The following is a 16,972-nucleotide window of genomic DNA, read 5'->3' as shown; positions in this document are numbered from 1 at the left end:
ACTTGATTATCTCCATGTCTCATTTTGGCACCGTAACGGTGTAATTGGTGGGTTGTGGAAGTGCAGTATGTGGAGTTCACTATCGTAGTCCAGCACTCACGCCCCCCCCCCCCCCCCGTGATTAAACCAAATCCAAAAACTAGATTTAGAATTCTGATCACAATTAAAGTGGAAATATGTGAAAAATCGAAACTGTAATGATTTATAATGAAACTATGATAACTTCATTTCTGTAAAACTGCACGTGGTGTTGAATTAGTGGCTGTATGGCCACAGGAATGAATTCTTATCCCGGCGGATTTGAAACAAAATATCGTAGATGATCCGTAACGTACTGTCGAAGACTGTAAGAGTTGGCAGTTGAGAAATTACAGAAAATGAAATGAAGAGAACCCGACAAAAGCGCCTGTCGAACCAGCAACATGTCATTTCATACTCAAACTTAAGCTCCCCGTTCACCTGCACGCCTCAGCATGACCATAATTAACCATTCTTGGGATTTGAGGAAGCTTCAGGCCTGCGAATGGTCTTGTGAGACGAGTTGCTTGGTTATCAAGTAAAACGCGCACAAATAACAGAAATGCGTTGTTTCCCCCCCCCCCCCCCAACACAAACTTAAACGGGCATAGCAAAAAAAACAAACCACAACAAGCAGTTTTTGCAGTACTGTTTTTGAAAGGTATTGCTTCATTAAATGAATAATATTAAAACAATTATCTAAAATAATGTCATCTCCTCAAACTCTGTGCTGCACCGTTCAAAATATATTTAAAGTAATTGCATAGTTTGTGGTTATGTAATTGCACAGGCTACTGTCATGATGATGATTGGGTTAATTATGCAGCACTCCTGCATTTATTCGAGTTTTCTGAACGTGAGCGTAACTATTCTGAACATACAGATTGTAACCAAACTGTGGTCACTGTGATTTTTAATAACAGCAGGTTCTGTTTTACTGTCCTAAAGCAACGTCATGGCTGTCACATGAATATATTTGCGTCCCATGATTGAATTAGAAAAACACTCGTGTCAATCACCGTGAATAGTTAGTAGGCTAGTCGTGACATGACAGTGCTGTCAGGTCCTCCTCCCCCCTGCTCATCTCCTCTATGCCACTGTCGTCTTCTCTGGGCAGTGCAGTCACCCATGCTAACTGCTGCTGCCTCTCTGGAAGGTTATCCTGTCCTACTTAGAGTCCCCCGCCTTTTCAAAAGTCAAATATAGGACAGAAAGGGAGGCCCAATTACCCCATCAGTCTGATCCCTGCTGTGAAAGGCAGGGTCATTAGCACCAACAGGCTGGGTTGCTTTGACTAGCATCACTCAAGGAGTACACGCGTGTATGAAGAACATATGAAGTGTGAAGAAGTGGGACGTGATGTATGCCCTGGACTCCATGTTGGTCTTTGACAGCTCTCATTTATAAACCATTTCCAGTTATCATCAACAATATCAACTCTGTGGCGTTGACTCTGCCCTCAGTACTATCGGGTGATTATTTTAATGTTCATTATTAAGTTATAAGCAGAAGCACTGATTAGAATTAACATGCTTTATGTGCAGGTTTTAATGATGTTTGGAGTAATTGCAGGCGGTGTTGTAACTTTTAGTTTTTTTTGTCTGCCGCTCATTGGACATTTTTGTGGGTTTGGAAAAACATTTCAATTCACCTTCTGAAAGGGAGACCGACCAATAAATAAATAAATAAAGTCCACGTCATAATCAGGGCTGAGCAGCTTTCTGTGGAAATTTGCTGCTTAAAGGTTAACTTGCACATATCGCATCTGTGGTCACTTATTCATAGTTGGGCAGCAGCAGGCCTGTTTCTGGGTTTATAACGGACTAACCACATCTTTAATAGATGACACCTGGTTTCTTAATGAATTTTGAAACATTTTTCACCACACAAACACACCAGCAGATCATCAAACCTTCATTTTCTTTCTCTGAAATAGCATTTTTAGGCTGCTCTTAAACAATGTTGTCATGCTATTAAAACCAGACGGGAAAATACTTTGGACTCAGAGCTTCCATATCCTGATGCCGTTCTAGTTATGACTGTGTTTAATACAAAACAAGTATAAGTTCTTCATTTAATCGCAAGGTTTTTTTTTTGTGGAGAAGGAAAAAAAAGGGATGTGACAACTTGATTGAGCCGGTTAAAAACAGAAAAACGCTATTTTGGTCACCGTACATCATTTCCTACTTGCTGTCATTCATAGTATTTTAATGCAGCGTTACCAACTACGATTAATCTGGAAGCAGTAATTTATTACTTCAAAGCTACTGCTACTTCCTTCAAGTGCAGTTTTTAAATCAGAGCAAAAACAATCTGAACTGAAATGGAAAAAGAGTTGAAAAAGTAAAAAGAAAATCCTTGAGATACAATTAAATACTGGTATTTAAATCTTGTGACTAATGAGGATTATTTACAGGATATTATTATCGATAGCGTGTTTAATGGATTGTTTCACAGCAGCAGAAACAGTCGCTGAATATGTTAAAGGGAATAATCAGAAGTATATTGTTCTGTTGTTGACTATTTTTGTCTGTTTCCTGCATTCCGCCTCAGATTTGATCCACTGCACCAACGAGATGAACGTCAACATTCCCCAACTGGCTGACTCGCTGTTTGAGAGGACGACCAACACCAGCTGGGTGGTTGTGTTTAAGTCACTTATCACCACACACCACCTCATGGTCTATGGCAATGAGGTGAACTGCTTTAGCGCACGCGCGAGCACACACAAACACGCACACACGCTACCTTCGGATTATCTTCTGACACAGTAAACTGGTTCCATGGCATGAGAGGAAAAAGCTGATTATGTGAGCATGTATGATTAAATTAATACCTTGATGTTGTTGTTGTGTTTATCCTTTTTTTTTTCTCCTCCCACATTCAGCGTTTTGTCCAGTACCTGGCGTCAAGGAATACACTTTTCAATCTCAGTAATTTTTTGGACAAAAGTGGACTACAAGGTAAATGTCACTTCAACTTTATGTACCTTAGGAGATGATTTTATTAGGACTTATTGAAGTTAATGATGCTCCGACTGCCTTTTTCTTTTTCCAGGTTATGACATGTCCACGTTTATCAGGAGGTATAGTCGCTACCTGAACGAGAAAGCTGTTTCATACAGACAGGTTGCCTTTGACTTCACTAAAGTTAAACGAGGGTAAGGATTGAAAACGAAGGTTACGTATGTAACCACGGTTCTATGAATTTCAGATGACCGCCAGAGGTGGTGATTTAAGCACCTGGATATCCATCACATGCATGTGCAGGTCAAGGAAGGCTCCCCCAGTGAAAACCACAGGGGACAGTGCGTTGTGGTCTGCCAAGCAAAGAGATCTATCTCCACTTTGCCAAACCTGTCCCATATGCCCTGTACCACATCTGGGTCCAGTCTCCATTCCCCAGGGTGCGGGTGTTGCCAGGACAAGAAATCTGAGCGCCAAGCAGGTGCATTGCCCTCAGGCTCAGTAGCTGAGGGAAGGCCCATGAGAGAAGCTGCTGAGTCAGTCTCAGGGAAGGCTGAGACCTGGTGCTCCCTTGGTGGTTCACATGGTAAACCACTGATGTATTGTCCATACGTAGAAGGACGTGCTTCCCTGCCAGAACCGGCAAAAATTGTTGGAGCGCAAGGAGGACGGCTCTTAGCTCCAACACATTTATGAGTGCCCCAAGAGCCTCAGGCGGTCCTGCACTACCACATGGCGCCCCACCCGGTTAGGGATGCATCCGTTGCCACCACCTCTCTGTGACAAGGTATGGACCCCAGAGCTGACCCTGGGTCAGCCATGACCACACCCCTCATTTGTGCAGATATTTCTGACAACTGGCAGTCACCCTGACCATCCTGTGCTGATGGTGTTTTGGATGGAAATTGAGACGGATCATCCAATTCTGGAGAGGTCTCAGTGAAAGAAGGCCCAAAGGGACAACAGACGAAGCTGCTGTTAGCTGTCCCAGAAGTGTCTGAAAAGACCTGTATGGGAGAGTCCTCCCTCTGCGCATACCCCTGCTGTGTAGAGGAGATAGTGCTGCTGAAACAACTCTCGTGAAGATCCTGGGCGCCAGCGAGATCCCAAATGGTAGTACCCAAAATTGAAAAATGCGAAGCAGAGAAACTGCCTGTGGTGGGGGGGGGTCAATGGGAACGTGAAAATAGGCATCCTTCAGATCGATGGTTGTGAACCAGTTGCCCTGTCTGATGCCTTTGAGTACATATGTTGTATGTAACATGTGAAATTTCAGGACCTTGAGGTACCTGTTCAAAGGTCGTAAATCCAGGATGGGGCGGAGCCCGCCTCCTTTCTTTGGGATGACAAAATAGGTGGAATAAAACCCACTGTTTTGTGAGTGTGGCTCTTATGGCTCGATGGCGTTCTTTTCTAATAGAGCCTTTATCTCTTGACATAGTGAAAGAGTCTTTGCTGGATCTTTCACCACCGTCATTTTGACAACAGAAAACCTTTGCGGTCGGCGTCTGAACTGGATGGTGTAACCCTGCGACAGGGTGGACACCACCCAGGGGTCTGACTCCAGCGATTCCCAACACCTGAGATGTTGGCTGGTGAAGTGACTGACCACCGCAGCTGAATAGTCACCGCCCCCCCGCCCCTTCCGACTCCATGAGGGGTGACGGTCAGATGTTGAACCCTGCTGCGTAAGGGGAAAGGGCTGGTTGGCAGACCGTCAAAATCTCTCTGGAGGTGGCCGCGCCTGGGACATAGCTGCGGCTGCCCCAGTTGTCATAATAGTCCCCTGGGCCTGTGGAGGTGTGCGATGTAAGCTCGCGAACTGTAGCCTAGCTTGTGACACCTGCAAGCTGCAGTCCAAGGCTTGCTGTGCAGCCGGACCAAAATTCTCTTCCGGAACAACTGGGAGAAAGCAGAGCGCACTTCTACTGGGCTCTGGGAGTGGTGACTGAGCCAACCATATCTGGTGTCGTTTTAGGGACAGGGAAGACATCAGTCTTCCTAGCTCTCTTGCCATATAAGCAAATGCCTGCAACAAGGTCACGCTCAGGTTTAATATCTCCTGGTCTGCCCCTAAAGACTGAAGCTGTCTGGGGTCTGCCAAGCATCGCTGCAGCTCCTCAATATAGGAGGCGATAGGGGGGGCACTAAAACTCATTTAGGGAGTGGGCTGTCTAGGCACTCTGCATGGGTACTTCCACTGGGGCAGCGTCCAGTCCCAAGCGTGCAAGCGCCACCTTCACTGAAGGTCTCACTAGTGATGCCCCGCTATCTCCTGAGCCCCCCAGTGAACTCCGGTCAGGGGAGTTAGCAGCAGTCTGCTCATCACCCCACTCATCCACTGCTAAATTTTCCGAAGCACTTATCGACAGTACATCCTCCTCCAGCGGTAGCAAAGCTGGGATAGTACAGGAGGTGGAGGAGAGCATGAGGCAGCAGGCTGCGCTTCGGGCCGTTACATGGTAAGGAGCAAAGCCTTAATTTCTGCGAACTCTGAAGCCAAAGTGTCTACCTTACCGCTAAAGGATCGGGCTTCCCTTGTTTAGCCGTGCTAGCAGCCCTCAGTGACCCCACCTTGCAGCATCGAAGCTGCCTCTGCGGAGATGTAACGCCATCCCTCTGTGCTGAGGGCTGCTGAGAAGGCAGTCCCTTCTCAAGCTCGGCCAGTCAAGAGTCACGGGTTCTTAGACTCAGGCAACCGCAGTCCACACAAGCCTACTCGTTGAATCCCTGCCGCAGGTGCTCCAAGCCCAAGCAGCTAGGGCATTTATCATGCCCATCATCAGGGTCGAGAGGGGCATGATAATCAATACAAACCATAAACATACCAGCAGCCGGCACAAATCAGGAAACTCAACACTGTATGGAGCAGAGCGAACCCACTCGTCACGTAGCAGTCACATCCAAACAAACAGATTTTTTTCAAAACAGTGAGAAGCCGGTGACAGCTCGTAGTAAGCGAAAGCGCGTGTACAAACACACTACAAACCTAGAGAATCAAGGTCCACTGACTACAAAGTAGTGCCAAGTAGAAGTACCTGAAGTAGCAAGTAATTAGCGCCCTAGCAGAGCGAGCACACTCTTGTGGCGTAGCAGTCAAAACCAAACAATTTCAAAACCGCGGGTAGCCGGTAACAGCTCACCTGTCCGCTAAACGAAAAGCGCGTGTACAAACACGGAACAAACCTCGGAAATCTAGGTCCACACAAAATAGTGCTAAGTAACAGTAGCTGAAATAGCAAAATAATTAACGCCGCCGCAGAGCGAACACAGTCGTCAGGCAACGCTAATATAACACAAACTTTGATAATGCTAGGTAGCAACAGCTAACAATAGCAAGGCTATTAGCGGGGCACGCTCGTCTTACCTGAACGCTCGTCAACTAATGAACAAAAATAGAATAGACCGCTGCTCCCGTCCATATGGGTGAGCGGACTCCAGGCGATAATCCGTAAAGGCACGTTCGACACGACCACAAACCTGCTTCCGACACGAGAAGATGGCCAGAGGTCACTTCCGGGGTGAACGTGCCTTAAGTTCCCTCGCACTGTCACCAGGTGACTTTGTTGTTGTAGGCACTCGACCTGCACATGCATATGATAGATATCCAGGTGCTTAAATCACGCCTCTGGTGGTCAGAAGAAATGAAATAGAACCTTGTTATTCCAGTAACAATTTCATTTATGTATATATATGTATTATGTATGTGTGTGTGTGTGTGTGTATATATATATAGGTATTATAGTATGAATTTCATAAGTAGCTGTCCTGAAAAAAATTCATTATCGGCCCTCTTGAAATAAAATTCAACTGAAAAAAAAAATCAAGCTATTTTGAAATTAAAATCCAAGAAATATAAATTTCGATGGGTTGAGACTGGACAATCTGAAGCAGGACTTGGTCTCTTTCTCATTTTTTTTCATCACAAACAAGCATCACTGCTTGTTTATTATCCTTGTCTGACTTCCCGGGCCCCTCTCCATCTTCCCCTCTCCGTGTGTCCACACAGAGTGGACGGCGTAATGAGAACCATGAATACAGAGAAGCTGCTCAAGACTATTCCTATCATTCAGAACCAGATGGACGCCCTCCTCGATTTCAATGTGAGTTTTGAGGTGAACTCCCTGTAGCTCTGCTGCTCGTGTAATAAAAAGCTGCTCGTCTGAGTGCGCAGACGGCACGGCCGCCGCCGCCGCCTAATGAAAACAAATTTAGATGCATTGTCTTAGTTCACCTAGACTGGCTTTGTTTTTGTGCGTCAACAAATGGTTGTGAAGATAAATGTCAAGCTTGTGTGCATCTGGGCTGATTGCTTTTTCCCTCAGGTCAATGCCAACGAACTGACTAATGGAGTCATCAATGCAGCCTTCATGCTCCTCTTTAAAGACTCCATCAGGCTCTTTGCTGCGTATAACGAAGGCATTATCAACCTGCTCGGTGAGAACCAGTTCTCCTGTCCCAGCTTTAAAGTGCCTTTTATAGTTTGTGATTCAAACTTCTATTAATTCCTTTGCCACCAAACAGAGAAATACTTTGACATGAAGAAGACTCAGTGTAAAGAAGGCCTGGACATTTATAAGAAGTTTCTCACTCGAATGACCCGGATATCAGAGTTCCTCAAAGTAGCAGAGGTAAGCTTTTTGTTTCTGCGCTGGATAGATTTTAATTTGGCATCTAATCACAAGTGGCCAGCTTTGAGCACAGATGTGAATGAGCCCGAGAGAGTGCATCCACGCGCGAGGTCACATTCTTTCAGCAGTCTGAATGCGATATGTGACCTGGGCACATTTTAGATTTCCAAAAAGCCCACAGCTATAATACCTGGTCTTTATTGCTTCTGTTTCCTTCGAATTCCTTGAAGACTAACCAGGAAGTGCGTGTCCTGTAAAAAAAAAAATTTAAAAAAAAACAACATACATATTTATTTGCATATAGAGTGGGAAGGTGAGACCTGATCTCCAGTATTCACTGGAGACGAATTCTAATGTGTGAACGCACGTTCCTGGAGCTGCTCACCCTTCTGATCACCCAAGATGGATGTTGCCGTGGATCGTTTAATCGTCTTTAGTCAGCTGGTTAGTTAGATGACATCCTTGCAGAGAAAAGATTGTAATTAGGTTTTCTTTCCCATCTCAAAGCAGGTGGGAATCGATCGCGGAGACATTCCAGACCTGTCTCAGGTAAGCGGGGCCACTCACAAGCTATCAGACAATGAAAGACATAAAGGTCTCAGCAGCAGTCTCCTTCTTTCAGGCTCTTACTGCTCTTTTTCCATTAGCCTTGTTTTGTCCCGCTAGAAGACGCTAAACCCAACACAAATGTTCTTTTGTTGGGTTCAGATGTTCAGTGGTGTGAAGAATAGCTTTGTTAGTTGTCTAGTTTCCTTTGAAATGTTGTGGGGTTTTGTTGCACTCTCAAATATGCTGTCGTCATTACACTCCCGAAGCACTCTGCATGATTTCCGTCTCAAGCGCATGCTCCCAGAGGAGGCGTTACTCTCCTGTTTCTGGTTCTTTTCCTACTTTCTTTCTTTCTTTCTTTCTTTCTTCCTTCTGCTCCATCTCAATCTTGATCTTCCTCACCTTCTTGTTTTTCTTTCTTTACCCTCACCTTCTTCTTCTACAGTAAATAAAGGTGTCGAGTCCACACTCAGTGTTTTAAGAGTCCTCACTCACGTGATCTGTATTGTAAAGTGCACACACTCGCTGTACCGTGATCACCACTATTCACTCAACAAGTACTTTACCTCACAGAACTGCAGCTTAAATGCATCCTACTTTCACCACCTTTATATTCTGTATTTTCCCCTTATCTTTCCACTTTAGTTCACCGTTTGTGTAAGTACTCTCATTTCACTCTTCTTCTGTGTCTGTGACTTGGTCAGTGTTGTCTTTTTTGCATGCCTCCGCTCCGACTCTTTGTCTCCTCCATGGTTGTGAAAAACAAACGAAGGAAAAAAGAAAACAAAAGAAAGACTTGGTGTGGTTAAACCTGTTGACTTTCTTCACTTTGATGTAAACCTGTGTAGTTGTTCATATGAAATGCTGCCCTGTTGTGCTCAGATTAACTCAGTTTCAACAACGGTGAAGTTGTTGAAAGTGCTGTGGTACAGTACGTCATCCCATACAGATGTTACTCTCATCCGAAGTAGCTTTTTGGCTGGAATGCAGTCATTGATCAGTGGTGGGTAACTTGTACTTTCAAATGGGTCCAAAAAAAGTCCACATGAAGCAAAATTAAAGCTCCTTATGAGACAAACAAATTTGCTTGCTAGGTTTTAATTGTGTGGTCTAGTTCATGGTGTGTAGTGTTTTTTTTCTGGGTTGCCCACCACTGTCCTTCCTGGTCTTGTTGTCCTTATGGATGATGTGTGTCTAAGTGACATGTTGACTGTGTGTCCTCTGTCACGACAGGCTCCCAGTAGCCTACTTGAAGCTTTGGAGCAGCACTTGGCCTCCTTAGAAGGCAAGAAGGTGAAAGACTCCACCGCAGCCAGCAGGTGCGTCAATCTCCCATCCCTGTTTTCCACATACATCAGAAGAGCCTGGCTTTCCATCCTCCTTACTTCATCGTTTGAAGTATCATCAGATTAGTGCTGGCTTTGTTTCTGCTGCATCCAGTGTGAATTTGTCTTTCGCCTGCAGGGCCAGTACTCTGTCAAATGCAGTGTCATCGCTGGCGAGCACAGGGATGTCTTTCACTAAAGTGGATGAGCGTGAGAAGCAGGCAGCTCTGGAGGAGGAACAGGCCCGACTTAAAGCTCTTAAGGTGCCTTCAAGATGAACGTCAGGTTAAGCCACCATTGACGAAGTTCCTCTGTTGTCTGTTATTTTCAACTGGACGTCCCTCTTCCCTTAGGAACAGAGGCTCAAGGAACTCTCCAAAAGGCCCTCCTTCGCTACCACCACTGATACTTCGCCCATCTCCACTACGGGGGGCACCATCAGCACAGCACCAGCCATCGACCTTTTCTCCACGCCCAGCTGCTCTAATGGGTACTGACGCCTTCCTGTGATTGGTGGACACTTGTGACTTGATAATTTTAGCTTAGAATTGATTAAAAAGTGACATCACAAACGCCGTCATCGTTTCTTTCTGCATTTCCTTATTTTGTATGTCTTTTTTTTTTTTTCAATCTGTACGCTTAACTGTGGCATTTTTGCATCTGTTGAAAACTCAATTGTCAGTTCTCGCCCACAACTCAAGAACCACTTCAGCTAATCCTTTAAAACTTTGTACAGGTTTTTGAGACACTCTTAGCTTGATCCTAATGGTTCCAGTTGCAAACTTCTTCTGGCAGCCACATTGGATTGTTTATTTCCTAAATCCTAAATCTGCCTCGATGATTTAGCTTCGTTTGTTTGGCAGGATGTGCCGCTCCATTTGACAAATGCATGATCTCGAACACCTTTATGCCATTTTATTGTTTCCCTGGTGAGAGGGGAGGAGTGGTTGAATAACAGGAGCGTGCTTCGGCTGACAGTTGCTGGCAACTGACTGTGTCTGGTTCTTTTCCTTTTTATAGTCAATTGACATAATTGATTCCGTGAAATCTTCTGATAGCAGAATAATATTAGGTTTTCTTGGGGTCTCAGCAGCTTTTGCGAAATCCCTTTAAATTGTATTTATTAATACAATGTTTTTGGGTTGCCAAGCGATTTTTTTTCTTCATGTGAATATACAAGTTTAAAAAGTGGTTGCTTCTGTCTCCAGTGCTGTGAAAATGGAGAGCGACCTGTTTGACCTGCAGTCTACTTTCCAGTCCTCCATGCAGTCAGGCTCAACCGGGCTTCCAGTGGCAACGGCGTGGGCAGGTAAAGAGCCGCCTACTCAACACCTCCAGCCAACATCTGTGTTTCTGGTTACCTGTTCGGCATGCACTCTTTCTTCTGTTTGACTCTGATGTCCACCTCTTCCTCTCCAATCTTTTCTGTCTATTTCTTGTTTTTCTCTGTCTCTTTCTTGTGCCTGCCTAGATCCTTTCACCTCTGCTGAAGCTGGAGACGATTCCATGCCAAACCTTAACCCTTTCCTCTCAAAACTCGTTGTCGATGCCACTCACTTACCTGTCGTGTCTTCAGACGGTCTTAGCTTTTCCTCTAGGACATCCAGTCATGAAATGTTTGGTGGTAAAATCTCATTTTGTTTCTCCTCGAGTCTTTTCGTTCTTGCTCATGTATCTGTAGTCACTTATAAGCATGACTAGCTTGCTTGTTCACCATGCTGATGTAGTTTGAATGTGTGTGCAACGTCTCTTTCTACTCTTGTCTGTACAGCGGACCTCATTGCAGTTCATACAAGCTCAAATGATAGTGTTTATGAGTGAAAGCACGTCTTAATTTGTCGTATATATCAAGAAGGACCCTCCATGTCCCGACATAGAGGCCATATTTGATATACGGTTTAGTTTTATCCCCTCTTTGGATAAGCAGTTTGCTTCTGTTGCTCACATTGTAATGACAAACGTGCTGTAGAGCTTTAAGATGAAACCTGTTCTTCTTTTACCAACACTATTTTTGATTCTCCAGATCGTTACAATCCCTTTATTGACACAAACTCGTCCGTTTCAACCAATTTCAAAAGCACAGTGTGGATAGAACACTCCGTCTCAGGTACTATGATGGCTCACCATCTCAGCCTATGTTTCCTGAGCCCTAGCAAACATAAGAGCCTCTTATTTTTATATTCATGATAATAATGTGCACATGAACTAATATTAAAGGGAAACGCTAGCATTTTATTTTGGGAAAAGGTCTTTTCTTGCAGAGAATAGTGAGAAGATTGATATCACTCTGGAAATTCCTCCAAGCTAAACATGTCTGCACAGTAAATGTGAAGCAACAACCAGCAGCTTGCTAGCTTGGACTGCCGTATGGATTGTTGGTTGCAAGTAGGCAGACTTTATATCTTCGTGCAGAGCCAGGCTGTCTCTCCCAAGTACTTTCCATCCTTTACGCTGTGCTAAGCTAACATGCTAAGCAGTTACAGACATGAGTGAGATTGCTCTCCTCAGCTCTGCTCAGCAAGAGAACACGTTTCCCAAAACTGCTACACCTTTGGGTTTTGCTCTACTACTGCAATCTGTTACCCTTTTTTTTTAAATCCTAAATTGGATTCCAAAAGCTCACATTTAACAGCTCTTAAAGTGTTACATGTGTTAGCTCTTTTTCTTCAACCTGTATTGCTGTGACTTCCTACCTCTCTGTCTCCCCTGGCCCTGAAACACCTTTTTTCCGTTTTGCTCTCGTTCTTCCTCTTATCTTTTTTTTCCTGCTTCCTGTGGCGTGTCAGACTCCTTCTGTGGTCCAGTGTCCATTGCCCAGCACCTCCCACACCAGGCTCCCTACCCTACTGAGCCCTCTACTGTAGCAGGTCTATTCAGAGGTAGAGTACTGAAGGCTCTCTCTCCTGCACATTTAGCAGTAGAATGATGCTAATTTGATTACCTGACCAGGTAGCCAGTGGTTAAGATACCGTATGTACCTTCCCAAGCCAAGTAAAAACCCCAAATCCAATCAGTGCGCTGTTTTAATGAGAGGAATTCCGTAACTGCAGCTGTCTTGCTTGTCATATCTTTAAGGATACTCAGCGCCACAGGCTCCTCCCCAGCAGTCAGCAGGAGGACTCCAGGTTGACTTTGAGTCGGTGTTTGGAGCCAAAGCTTCAGGCAGCAGCAGCCTCAATGCTGATGGTAAGGATCTCACATTTTTTGCAAGTATTTATGCCTGAATGTGTGAACGTCTCACCTTTTTATGAAAGTAAACATTCTTAATTGCACTTCAAACACAAGGACAGCTCACGCCACATTAAGCTCGAAACTAGACTGAAAAACATTTGCCCAGATAAAAATGGAGTCATACTTAAAATAAAAAGTAAGGGAGTGTAGGAGATCTGTGGGATGGTCTAGTAAGTAATGGCTCCTTTTGTAATTACATATAATGGGTCACCAGTAGCTGTAATGGTTGGAAAAAATGATCACATTAGTCACACGTGGAGTGCATTGTTTATTTCAGACAAAAGTGTTGACGTCACCGGCTGCAGAGACGTGCACGCTTCTGTGTCGTTCACGTTCTCCAGCATCAACGGAACATTGAAAACACCTGTGTCTCATCTGCTGCCTCCCTGCTTTATGTGTTTGCAGCACCCAGTGTTTTATTTGGGGTGGATATGCAAATTAATGAGACTTTTTTACTTATTCACAGGACTTTTTACCATTTAACGGAAAACAGGTGTTAATAATAAGAAAACAATTAATCTGCATTGGTGAATATATTTTACTAACACGTGCTTTTCTCACACAAGCAAGCCCACAAACAGTGTCACCTGTCACCTGCCCTGCATAGTCCAATTAAACCAGAAGTACCACAGCTACCCCGAAATTTTATGGTACAAGTACACAGAGTGGTAAAATTATGGCATTGATGCTTGCGAGCAAGCTGCTAGCCACCATGCAGACCCTCTTCAGTGAGTTCAGCCCCCAAATTTGTTTTAAAACACATATTTACTGACCAGAACCTCTCCCATAGAGGCTCACCATGCTGAGCTTTTAGGTCTAGCCGACTCTGTCTGTATGTCTCGTCAGATATTACCGGGGGGATCCTGAAACCGACTCTTGCCGGCTCCAACCAGCCGTTGAATCAGCAGCCAGAGAAGCTGGTGTCAGATGACCTTGACTCGTCCCTGGCCAACCTTGTCGGCAGTACGTATGGAACTTTGCACTCGATTCCTGTTCGTAAAGGATGCATGTTTTGTGGTTTCTAATATCCACTTTGTGAATTTTCTTGTTAGACCTCGGTATTGGAAACGGCACGATGAAAAAGTAAGTGAGGCGCTGACGCTTGGTGGTGGTCAGCTGTAGCCACAGAACCATTCGCAGCTTTGTGCTCTCAGGGCAGTTACAAGCGGGTGCTAACATCAGATGTCTTAATCTGCAGTGACATCCACTGGAGTCAGCCTGGCGAGAAGAGGATGACTGGTGGCACCAACTGGCAGCCCAAGGCGGCGCCCACCACAACCTGGAACCCCGTCTCTATGGTGATAGACACAGACTTTTTCCCCGCGGTGCTCATTCTGTTCGCCTCTGCTATGTGTCTTCCTCCTGTCCCCATATTTTACTATTGATGCTGACAGTGTGCATTTTTACTCACTTGTTTGTGTGTCTGCAGCCACAGTCAATCATGGCCTTCCCTGCTACCACACCCACGGGCATGATGGGATATGGCATGGTCAGTGTAACAGCATGGACTCGTAGCTTTTTAGCAAAATCCTTCAATTGTTTTGATGTTGAAAAGGTTCATGTTGGAAAGATTGCTTTTATTTCTCCCCTGATTTCTAAAGGGAATGAATTAACTACACAGACTGGCTCAAGTGAACTGCTACTGAAATATTTTCTCAGTTTTACACTTAAAATTGAGGCTCGGTAGTAAAGAATTCTCAGGTTTATGGATATGAAACCTTACTGTCAGGCACCATGTGGTTAATACTTATTTTTTTAATACTACTCACAGTGTGACGTCCAGAAGTCCTGCATGACGCTCAAATCCAGTAAAGGCTTCCATATGTCGGGATGTTCGTAGTGGTTGAATGAACACTGAAATCAGAGGAAATTTTATTTCAGCCCCTTCCACAAAACACATTTTATTCGGTGTTTATGTCCAGACAGACCAAAGGAAAACGTATCTAAAAATGGCAACAACAACAAAAAACTGCATAATGATCTTTTGTTGCAGCTCTGATCACAACAGAAATCTTACACACGACAAGTTTTGATTTTTGAAAACGTACTAAATGACTAAATTACTGGCGGTGTCTCGTCTCTGTGCAACTCACTGCAGCCTCCACAGATGGGCTCTATGGGGATGATGAATCCACCCACCATGATGTACACACAGCCGGTGATGCGGCCACCCAATCCCTTTGGCTCTGTGTCCAGCACTCAGGTGGGTGCACCATGAAGTATTCATGCAGTTATGGGCTTGAGTAAACCGGTGCCTCCATTGTGCTGTGACGTGAACCACAGTTAGTCACGGTGTCATTGTGAATACTGATGATGAGTTTTAACAAGCGACCCTTTGCTCTCTCGAGCCGAAAGGGACGAAACTGTATCATCGTTCTTGTGACTCCCTGTTTTTCCCCAACAGCTCCTCTTATTAACCCTTCTTTCCTACATCACAGCTTCTCCGTACTAACCTCATGCTTCCCTCAGTCTCTGTACTGACTCTCACTTCTCCTCTGGTCCTCCTACTTCCTGTATTTCTTCCTGTATTAGCCCTCTGCAGCCTCTAGTCCTTCCAGCCAGAGTCCTCTTCGAGCCCCTGGACAGGACCCGTTTGCACACCTCTCTCTCAAGGATTTCTTGTAGAGCATCTCTTTAGGTACAGCATGCTCTTTGCCTGCAGATGCACCTGCATGCGTCAAATGCCCCTTTGTAATGCCCTTATGTTTCTTTTCTTTTTTTTTAATCTTTTGCATACTTTTCCCCTCCATCTGATTGAATGCTACCTGTATTTCTAGTAATATTTGTCTTGTATCTTGGCTTTTGTTTTTTCTTTTACTTTCGCTCAGTCTGAAGGCTTCACCATGTCTTGTATAGAACCAGATTCATTCTCATGGTTTGAAATGAAATGTGGAACGTGCAGCCACTGCTCAGTTTAACCAGCTGAGTCTTCGCTAAGCTCCAGTCCCCTCCAGTCTACTTAGCTTGTCAAGCTTTTCATCCATAAACTGCTCATGCGATTTTTACAACAAAAAAAAAACTGTCAAATTAATCATTGATAATTTGTTGCGGGGTATTTACCCAGACTACCAGGCTGCAGCAGCCGTGGGCTCGACTCCCGGCTTTGGCCCTTTCATGTCACTCGCTGGCTCTTTCTTTGAATCCTCGGTGTAAAGATCCATCCAGTATTTCCTTTTTTATTTCAAAAACAGTCCCATGTCACAGTGAAGGCAAGACTTAAAAAACTGGAACTGCCATGTGATGTTGATCTGCTCCCAGACAGGATTCCAGTCATTCTTTCATACTTTGGCCAGCGTAATGAAATTGGTATTAAATTTCTTATTGTGCGAAAGGCCACAAACTCTTAACCTGGTGAACTCCTTCCAGCTCCGCCTCTGGGTCGTGAGCTGTTTCAGAGAGCAGCGACTTTAGATGTGAAAGAACTCAAGCGGATGATGTGGAGCCCACAAAACTGCAGCGATGCGAGCAGAGTCTCGCGGTGATTCCGGGGAACGCTAGAAACTCGGTACAACCGAAACCGTCTGAGCGAGCAGGGCATCTTGTTGCTGAGAAGAACCACCAAACAAAAAACACAAAAACCTGCTCACAAGTGGCAGACAAAACAACACCAAACAAGCACATGAATCAGCCTTTATTTCTTCATTAAATCCACGCATTTAATGGAATGTTCCTCAGCAGTTGAACGAACGGGACTTTTTTTAAAAAAACAACTTCTAACCTGCTGAAAGATGATAAACGTTTGAATAAAATAACTCCTGAAACATCACTTTTTTTTTTGGGAAGAAAGTCAAAATGTCTCAAGTTGCCGGGATGCTTCCACTCAATTGGAAAAATTGAAATCGCTGAATCAAATCTTTCAGAAGACTCAAGACGTTTTATTTCCTCTTTTGTAATTTTGAGCAAAATCTTAAGAAATGTACAGCTGATTTTTAAAAAAAAAGAAAAAAAAGAATGTCTAAGCCGATAATCAAGCGCAGCGATAATTGGTGGACCCCCGGTGTGGATGCTTGTGTCGTGAGTGAACAGTTGCAGCTCTGAATTCTTTCTCTTCACCTTTGAGACTGACTTTGATTTTCGTCTCTGGCTTTGCTTGCAGATGCAGTTCATGTAATTTGAAGAAAGTGTCTCTCGGAAGATGAAGCACTTAGCAGCAAAGCTTTGTCCTCGTCACAGTCTTAACTCTTCAGAGAAACGCTCACACACACACACACACACACACACACACACACACACACACACACACACACACACA

The 16,972-nt window shown here is 44.5% G+C and overlaps 2 protein-coding genes across 13 annotated transcripts in view; one reads left to right on the top strand and one right to left on the bottom strand.

Annotated features, from left to right (window-relative positions):
* The window catches only part of zpld1b (zona pellucida-like domain containing 1b), a 20,392-nt gene extending 13,904 nt beyond the window's left edge, over window positions 1–6,488 (bottom strand). Inside the window, exon 1 of the mRNA XM_086216719.1 lies at window positions 6,352–6,488. Coding sequence (XP_086072845.1) covers window positions 6,352–6,406 — 55 coding nt within the window. The 5' untranslated portion in view covers window positions 6,407–6,488. The remainder of the gene's footprint in view (window positions 1–6,351) is intronic.
* The window catches only part of picalmb (phosphatidylinositol binding clathrin assembly protein b), an 18,511-nt gene extending 1,539 nt beyond the window's left edge, over window positions 1–16,972 (top strand). The window contains exons 2-24 of one of the 12 annotated variants that reach the window (XM_086216708.1): window positions 2,572–2,714; window positions 2,906–2,981; window positions 3,076–3,178; window positions 6,994–7,087; window positions 7,310–7,421; window positions 7,509–7,615; window positions 8,123–8,164; window positions 8,810–8,821; window positions 9,398–9,483; window positions 9,629–9,752; window positions 9,849–9,979; window positions 10,698–10,798; window positions 10,961–11,113; window positions 11,513–11,596; window positions 12,276–12,368; window positions 12,565–12,675; window positions 13,567–13,683; window positions 13,773–13,803; window positions 13,919–14,018; window positions 14,150–14,209; window positions 14,819–14,923; window positions 15,253–15,358; window positions 16,817–16,972. In XM_086216708.1, coding sequence (XP_086072834.1) covers window positions 2,572–2,714; window positions 2,906–2,981; window positions 3,076–3,178; window positions 6,994–7,087; window positions 7,310–7,421; window positions 7,509–7,615; window positions 8,123–8,164; window positions 8,810–8,821; window positions 9,398–9,483; window positions 9,629–9,752; window positions 9,849–9,979; window positions 10,698–10,798; window positions 10,961–11,113; window positions 11,513–11,596; window positions 12,276–12,368; window positions 12,565–12,675; window positions 13,567–13,683; window positions 13,773–13,803; window positions 13,919–14,018; window positions 14,150–14,209; window positions 14,819–14,923; window positions 15,253–15,345 — 2,078 coding nt within the window. In that variant the 3' untranslated portion in view covers window positions 15,346–15,358; window positions 16,817–16,972. Of the gene's footprint in view, window positions 1–2,571; window positions 2,715–2,905; window positions 2,982–3,075; window positions 3,179–6,993; window positions 7,088–7,309; window positions 7,422–7,508; window positions 7,616–8,122; window positions 8,165–8,809; window positions 8,822–9,397; window positions 9,484–9,628; window positions 9,753–9,842; window positions 9,980–10,697; window positions 10,799–10,960; window positions 11,114–11,512; window positions 11,597–12,275; window positions 12,369–12,564; window positions 12,676–13,566; window positions 13,684–13,772; window positions 13,804–13,918; window positions 14,019–14,149; window positions 14,210–14,818; window positions 14,924–15,252; window positions 15,359–16,816 lie in introns of all 12 variants that reach the window. The other 11 variants (XM_086216707.1, XM_086216710.1, XM_086216709.1 and 8 more) reach the window with 11 other exon arrangements.

This window comes from Aulostomus chinensis, chromosome 10, assembly GCF_037954235.1.
Source record: "Aulostomus chinensis isolate RoL2024-O1b breed Wild chromosome 10, RoL_Achi_v1.0, whole genome shotgun sequence".
In the NCBI taxonomy this organism is placed as follows: Eukaryota; Metazoa; Chordata; class Actinopteri; order Syngnathiformes; family Aulostomidae; genus Aulostomus; species Aulostomus chinensis.
This window is presented reverse-complemented; position numbering and strand designations above follow the sequence as displayed.